Raw genomic sequence first — 8,458 nt, 5'->3', positions numbered from 1 at the left:
AAAAAAAAAAAAAAAAGGAAGGATAGGATTAGACGCTTTTGATAATAAAATATTATGATTCCAATAGAGTACTGTTTTTGAGACAGTTTCACTTTGTCACCCTCTGTAGAGTGCTGTAGTATCACAGCTCAAAGCAACCTCAAACTCTTAGGCTCAAGCTGTTCTCTTTGCCTCTGCCTCCCAAGTAGCTGGGTCTATAGGCACCTGCCACAATGCCTGGCTATTTTTTCTCGCTCTTGCCCAGGCTGGTCTTGAAACTGTGAGCTCAGGGTATCCACCTGCCTTGGCCAACCAGAGTGCCAGGATTATAGACGTGAGCCACTGCACCCAGCCCTAGAGTACTGTTTTTTGTCTGCTTACAAAAATAATCAGAAAGGGGCCCTCACTAGAAGTATAGTACATAATGTAGCAAAAGTATGGCGTGTGGCAGATATGCAAGAATTGTTAGAATGAATAAACAGCAAGAAAGAGAGGTATAGAGGGTAATAATCGACTTAAAAGTAATGCATCATAAGTTCTGATTTACAAATGCCTGGCAGATTACAACTAGTGGTTATGAAAATTATATGTAGCATCTAGTCAAAATAAGCAGATTTTTAAATCATTAGAAAACGAATGCCTTTCCACTGAAATCATACTGCCAACGGATTTCAATTATCTATTCAGCCTGTGTCAGCTGAATTGTTTTTCCCCAAATATGACCACATGCACACAATTACCTGATTTATCTATAATTGCATCTATTTCTTCAACGACATCAAAATAGGCTTCGTTGTTGGTGTACTTTACCCCTGCCCGACGCCATGGGATGTTGGACAGCTGCCCGGTGGGGAGTGTATCCCCAACGTTACTACTGCCTAGAAATCAGAAAAGGAAAAAACAAAGCTGATGTGGAAAATGGTCATCAGAAAAAGCTATTGCCAGAAAAAAGAAAAAAAGAATGCTTTAGCTGCTTCGTCAATGTTAGGAGTTTTCTTCATTAAAGTTGTGGATGGTCTCCAGAACTGTCAGAGGCATAGCCATACCGACATGATCAAATTTCCAGAAGACAGAAATAGGCCATGTGTTTCTCTGTCTAGCTGCCAAACCAGGTTGAATTCATTTACTTATCTTTTGCTTCCTGTGTGTTAGTGGTAACCTAACCTGATTCCAGAGGCTGAACCACAGAATCTCATCCTGATGCCACTGATGAAAAGAGGCTGGTTATTTCTTCTGCCAATAAAATGTCTCCACTGCAAATACAGAGTTATAACTAGGCCATTTGGTATTCATCTTAATTTTACACTACATGCTGCCAAGGAGGCCTTAGTAGAGTAAACGAATGAAGAATATACTCTGGCTTTTCCCGCATTTCAGGTCAGCATGTCCCTATGGCTGCAATATAGCTAATTTTCAATATCTGACTAATTTCTGATAAACTGACAAGCATCTAGAAAAGAAGTCTGGTTGTCCAAAAAGTTTATCCTTGAGTGATGACTTACTTAACAACATTTTGGTTAATTTACATTTCTAAGTAGGATATGCTTAACCAAATTCTAAATTGTACAAAGTTCAGAAAGGTGGCTTTCAAAAAACTATCTTCTTACTACAAAAATACAACTATCATTAACATTTCTAGTAACACAGCAGTTCTCAGCCTGTGGGTCGCAACCCACAGGAACTGTATTAAAGGGCTGCGGCATTAGGAAGGTTGCGAACCACTGCATTGACACCAGGGTATTATCATTTTAATATAACAGTAATCTTCTGGCATATTTCTTTAAACATGTCCCCTATAAATAGGTGGCATTTATTATTTTTTCTATTTTAATAATTTTGTTTTAAATTGTGGTTTAAAATATAGTTGTAACTACACTGTAGATACGATTTTGTAGTCTACTTATGGCTGGTGTTCCTAACTCCAACTTGTTGCTTCCTGGAAGAATTTTCAAAAATCATTCCTTTAATCATGTTATCATCCTGCTCAAACGCTAATGTTTCTCCACTGGCTTTATGATACAAGCTAAATATTTAGCCTACCATTCAAGGCCTTTCTCAGCTTTCACCTCTCGATTTTAACTCAAACTTCTCAAGTGAAAAACAGTTCCATTTCTGCTAAAGAGGTTAATGGAAATCAAGGTTTTTCACTTCATGTGTGTTTTTTTGCATATACTTTCATCTATGAAGAATGCTTTCTCCTCACTCTCTTCCTAAATTCTACGAATTCCCTCTAGGGTGGCTGAGGGCTACCCAGTATAGGTACTCCATCCACTGAACCATTATCTTGAGCTTTATATTGCCTCAGGAGTCTATATTATATTTTTACGTTCTGTATTTCAGTAACTTTTTCTAACTATAAATATATATTTATTTTGGAAAATCAGAAAGTATAAAGCAAAAATAAAGATAATCAGTGTTTCCTTAGCTGGAGATAATCATTGTAAATATTTAGAATGTTATACATGTTTTTGTCTATAACATATAATGAAGAAAAACTTTTTATGGGTTTTTTTTTGAGACAGAGTTTCCCTTTGTCACCCTTGGTAGAGTGCCATGGTGTCATAGCTCACAGCAACCTCCAACTCCTGGGCTCAAATGATTCTCTTGCCTTAGCCTCCCAAGTAACTGGAACCATAGGCGCCTGCCACAATGCCCGGCTATTTTTAGAAATGCGGTTTTGCTCTGGCTCAGGCTGGTCTCGAACATGTGAGCTCACGCAATCTACCCACCTCAGCCTCCCAAGGGCTAGGATTACAGATGTGAGCCACTGTGCTCAGCTTTTTATGGATTTTGGGCTGGTTTTTCCACTTAATATTATATCGTGTATAATTTCCAATGTTACTACACATCTATAAAGTATGGAATTGCTTTTTAAAAACTCTTTTGAGGCTTGGTGCCTATAGCTCAAGCAGCTAAAGAGTCAGCCACACACACCAGAGCTGGCAGGTTCGAATCCAGCCCGGGCCTGCCAAACAACTATGACAACTACAACCAAAAAATAGCTGGGCACTGTGGTAGGTGCCTGAAGTCTCAGCTGCTTGGGAGGCTGAGGCAAGACAATCACTTAAGCCCAGGAGTTGGAGGTTTTTGTGAGCTATGATGCCACGGCATTCTACCCAGGGCGACAGCCTGAGGCTCTGTCTCAAAAAATAAAAAACAAACAATAAAGATCTCTTTTCAGTTGGGCATAGTGGCCCATGCCTGTAATCCCAGCACCTGGGAGGCTGAGGTGGGTGGATTGCCTGAGCTCACCAGTTACAGATCAGCCTGAGCAAGAAGAGCAACACCTTGTCTCTAAAAATAGCCAGGTGTTGTGGGAGGTCCTTGTGGTCTCAGCTACTTAGGAGGCTGAGGCAAGAAAATAGCTTGAGCCTAAAAGTTTGAGGTTGGTGTGAGCTACGATGCCACAGCACTCTACTGGGGGTGACATTAAAATGAGACTCTGTATCAAAAAAAAAGAAAAGGTCTCTTTTACTTGCATATTTTAATTAATTTTCCAGTCTTGCATTTAGGGTGTAAGTTTTAGGAGCACTGACACTCCACCTTATTTTTCTCTGAATTTCTCTTAATACTCACCCTAGTACTGAAGATGAATAGAGTTGCTAAATGATCTTTTTCTTTTAGGCTGTTCTCATTCCAGTTTTAGATTAATGCATTGGAGAGGGGTTTATAATGGTGGACAGTATAGTTGGAGTGGCATACAAAATTTCATAGGAATTCTTCTCAAAAAGACTTTAATACTTTCAAAAGAAAACTGTACCTAATTTCTAGCTACACTTAAGAATTAAGCCCAGGGTAGTGCCTGTGATTCAGTGGGTGGGATGTGGCCCCATATACTGAGGGTGGTGGGTTCGAACCGGCCTAAGCCAAACTGTAACAACCAAAAAAATATCTGGGGGCGGCACCTGTGGCTCAAAGGAGTAGGGCGCCGGCCCCATATATCAGAGGTGTCAGGTTCAATATGGGCCACGGCCGAAAAAAAAAGCACACACACACACAAAAGCCAGGCGCTGTGGCGGGTGCCTGTAGTCCCAGCTACTCAGGAGGCTGAGGCAAAAGAATCGCCTAAGCCCAGGAGTTGGAAGTTGCTGTGAGCTGTGATGCCACAGCACTCTACCAAGGGTGATAAAGTGAGACTCTGTCTCTTAAAAAAAAAAAAAAAGAATTAAGCCCAATTGGAAGTTTATCAACAAGTACAGGCCCACAGTGCCTGAGATCTCATAAGTAAACTAATTCTCATAAGTAGACCAATTTCCTGTTTTCTTTTTTCTTAATATAACTTTTGCATGTATATAAACAAAACAACTGGAGGAGACACTACATACTGCGTGGTAAAGAGTCTTACATGCTCTATATTATGGTATTGTGGGGCAGTAGCATGCTATTTGCATAATACTGTATTAAATATTAAAATGCCAAGCTGTAAACAGACAAAATGCTCTTCTAAGTGGCCTCATACACTGTCTTCCATGGGATTAAGTGGGATAATTTATTCAGTCTTATTATTTAGTGTTAAATAATAGTAATATGGTTGTAGCTCATAGAAAACCCTGTAATAAGAGAGTGAATACCAAAAGTTCTTTAACATTTAAGACTGGGCCTCTTACTAGAAAAGAAATATGTATACAGTACATCCATTTTCCCCACTGCTAGCAACTTTAATTCTGGCCAAACTGGACTCCTTTAACGATCTGTCACATCATAAGCCAACAGTGAATTGCTCATGAAGTTTTAATTGCTCAGTTTCAGGTAGAGTATGCTTTTATCTTACCTGTAATAGAGTTGACAACAGAACGTAGAATTGTTGGTGGTTTAATCAGTTCTTTCAAAATGTTAGATTCTGTAGCCAGTGGAAATCCATTGTCTAACATTTCTTCCAAGAGTTCATATACAATGACCACATTATCCTTAATTGCAGCCTCTGAACACTCACCAAAGTAGTCCTAACAAAAGATACATAATATTGTACAATATAAGTCATGAATAAAGACTTGCTAAATACTTTTTGTTTTGAAGAATAAACTCAGTAACATAATTAATTGTTTAAGATGTTAAAAACAGGGTGGCGCCTGGGGCTCAGTGAGTAGGGCGCTGGCCCCATATACTGAGGGTGGAGGGTTCAAACCTGACCCCAGCCAAACTGCAACAAAAAAATAGCCGGGCATTGTGGTGGGCCCCTGTAGTCCCAGCTACTCGGGAGGTTGAAGCAAGAGAATCGCCTAAGCCCAAGAGCTGGAGGTTGCTGTGAGCTATGATGCTACAGTACTCTATTGAGGGTGACAAAATGAGACTCTGTCTCTAAAAAAAAAAAAAGATGTTGAAAATACGTAAAGCTGAAGTGGGGGAAGCCCTCTTATAGTACTAACGTTATTCCTCAATATTTTCTTAGGATTTTTAGATTGAATTGCAACTAGAACATGAACTACAAACTTCATTTGCCCTGATTACTGCAAAACACACGTGAATAAGTTATATTATTTGGTTCTGTTCAGTAAGCCAGGAGGAAATAATAAAATATAAATACAGAAGAGTTGCATAACCAATAAAAATCTTGGGGTCATCCAGAGAACTTTGTACCAGGGCACTATTGTTTCTGCTCCTGGGTATCTGTAAGATTGGTTCCAGGAACCTCCACAATAGCAAAATCCACCAATTCTCAAGTCCCTGAAATAAAATGTCATATTATTTTATGGAACTTATGCACATCCTCCCATATACCTTTAAGTCACTTCTAGGTTACTTATCATACCTAATATAATGCAGAGGTTATGTAAATAGTTGTTACACTGTTTAGGGAATAAATAAGAAAAAAGTTCTGTACATATGTAGTACAGATGCCGTTTTTTTCTTGATCTGAGGTAGGTTAAATTCATGGATATGAAACCTACAGACACAGAGAGCCAGTTGTAATTTGTAATACATGTGAAAAAAATTGGCCAGGCGAGGTGGTTCATGCCTGTAATCCTAGCACCCTGGGAGGATGAGGCAGGTGGACTGCTTAAGCTCAGGAGTTCAACAGCAGCCTGAGCAAAAGTGAGACCTCGTCCATACTAAAAACAGAAAAAACTAGCTGGACAAAGTGGCAGGCACCTGTAGTCTCAGCTACTCGGGAGGCTGAGGCAATAAAATTGCTTGAGCCCACGAGTTCGAGGTTGTTGTGAGCTATTATGATGCCATGGCACTGTACCCAGGGTGACAGAGTGAGTAATCTGTCTCAAAAAAAAAAAACAAAAAAGTGTTCTTCATAGCCATGTGTGCCACTGTATACCCTACAGAAAAGAGTTTATGAACTTATGCTTAGTTAAAATGAGAGAAGAGAGACAGTACGCATCAAAAGCTAGGTAATTGAAGAATATAATTGTATCTCACCTCCAACTAACTTGGGTAATGTAAGTTAGAAAGGTCAGATGGTGGGTGGTACCTGTGGCTCAGAGGGTAGGGTGCCAGCCCCATATACTGAGAGGAGCAGGTTCAAACCCAGCCCCGGCCAAACTGCAACAAAAAAATAGCCAGGTGTTGTGGTGGGTGCCTGTAACCCCAGCTACTTGGGAGGCTGAGGCAGGAGAATTGCCTAAGCCCAGGAGTCGGAGGTTGCTGCGAGCTGTGACGCCACAGCACTCTACCGAGGGCGATAAAGTGAGACTTTATCTTTAAAAAAAAAAAAGAAAGAAAAAAGAAAGGTCTGATGGATAGCAAACCTGAAAAGTGTCAGCAACTCGATGCAAGAACTCAATTACGAAGAGAGGTGGCACTTCCGTCTGTATGACAGACACAAAGAAGAGCTTATCCCGGTAGATACTGATGAGGTAGTGGTGAGGGGTTGAAATGACAGGTGGTACATTCTCAACATCAGCAGCTTTCTCTTGAGCTTCAAAGAAATAATCACAGACAGACTGGCTTACAACGCTCTTCCAGTGCTTCTCTAGAAATATGTCACCAGAACAGTTTATGAGAAATAGACTGTGGATCATTTTCTGTTGGAGAAAAAAAGGTCTGAATTTATTATCCATCAAAACGTATCTTTTTATTACACTGACACAAAACCAGACTAAGGCAATGAAAGAAACTATAGACAAATATCACTTATGAATACAGATGTAAAAAATCTCAACAGAACACTAGCAAACCCAATTCAGTAATATATAAAAAAAAATCATACACCCTGAGCAAGTAAAATTTATTCCAAAGAAACTTCCCTAACCCAATAAAGAGCATCACTAAAACCCCACAGGTAATATCATATTTAATGGTGAAAGGCCAAAAGCGCTCCCCCAATAACAAGGATGTCCATTCTCACCATTTATATGATAGTTGGAAGTTCTGCCCAGGGCAGTTAAGCAAGAAAATAAAACAAAAGGCTTCCAATTAGAAAGGAAAAGCGGGCGGCGCCTGTGGCTCAAAGGAATGGGGCACTGGCCCCATATGCCGGAGGTGGCGGGTTCAAACCCAGCCCTGGCCAAAAAAATGCAAAAATTAAATAAAATAAAATGTTTCTTAAAAAAAAAAAAAGAAAAAGAAAAAAGGAAAGGAAAAGTCAAACTGTCTGTGTTATAGAAGATACAACCTTGTATACAGAAAATCCTAACACACACTATCAATTGTATTTCCACATACACAGCAATAAATAATCTGAAAATGAGACTAAGAAAATAGTTTCATTTACAATAGCATCAAAAATGTTAATACTTAGGAACTGAATTTAACAAAATAAGTATAAGACTTATACAGTGCATGTTACAAAACATTGTTGAAGTAAATTAAAAAGACCTGAAAAATGGAAAGACATTCCATGTTCATGGATTGAAAGATGTAATCTTATTAAGATGGCAGTACTCCCCAAATTAATCTACAGATTTAATGCAATCCCTATTAAAATCTCAGCTGCCTTCTTAGTGGAAATTGACAGGCTAATACTAAAATTGACAGGGAAATGCAAAAGACCAAGTCCTCCAGAACAGATGGAGGACTCACACTTCCTGATTTCGAAATTTACCACAAAACTATTCGGTTGAGAGTCCCAAAATTAACCCTTACATTTATGGTAAATTGATTTTCAACCAGGATGCCAAGCCCATCTATTTAGAAAGAAAATAGCCCTTTAAATAAGTGGTGCTGAGACAAATGGATTTCCACATACAAAAGAAGACTGGATTTCTACCTCATATCCTATACAAAAAAAAAAAAAAATCGCAAAATGTATCAAAGATCTAAATGGAAGACCGGATGAGGTGCCTCACACCTGGGAGGCTGAGGTGGGTTGATTGCCAGAGCTCAGGAGGGCAAGGCCAGCCTGAGCAAGAGTGAGACCTCCATCTCTAAAAATAGACAGGTGGTGTGATGGGCTCCTGTAATCCTAGCAGTTACTTAGGAGGCTGAGGAAAGAGGATCCCTTGAGCCCAAGAATTTGAGGTTATTGTGAGCTATGACGCCATGACACTCTACTGAGGGTGAAAGAGACTCTGTCTAAAAAAAAAAAAAA

General features: G+C 39.5%; 1 protein-coding gene across 1 annotated transcript in view; it reads right to left on the bottom strand.

The window, feature by feature from the left end:
- Positions 1–8,458, bottom strand: part of AP3M1 (adaptor related protein complex 3 mu 1 subunit) — a 27,413-nt gene that overhangs the window by 8,870 nt on the left and 10,085 nt on the right. Inside the window, exons 2-4 of the mRNA XM_003783538.3 lie at positions 6,678–6,953; positions 4,751–4,922; positions 720–857 (exon numbers count right to left, since the gene is read on the bottom strand). Of these exons, the coding sequence (XP_003783586.1) occupies positions 720–857; positions 4,751–4,922; positions 6,678–6,950 (583 nt within the window). The 5' untranslated portion in view covers positions 6,951–6,953. The remainder of the gene's footprint in view (positions 1–719; positions 858–4,750; positions 4,923–6,677; positions 6,954–8,458) is intronic.

Source organism: Otolemur garnettii, unplaced genomic scaffold (assembly GCF_000181295.1).
Source record: "Otolemur garnettii isolate 467f Iridium unplaced genomic scaffold, OtoGar3 scaffold00008, whole genome shotgun sequence".
Taxonomy (NCBI): domain Eukaryota; kingdom Metazoa; phylum Chordata; class Mammalia; order Primates; family Galagidae; genus Otolemur; species Otolemur garnettii.
This window is presented reverse-complemented; position numbering and strand designations above follow the sequence as displayed.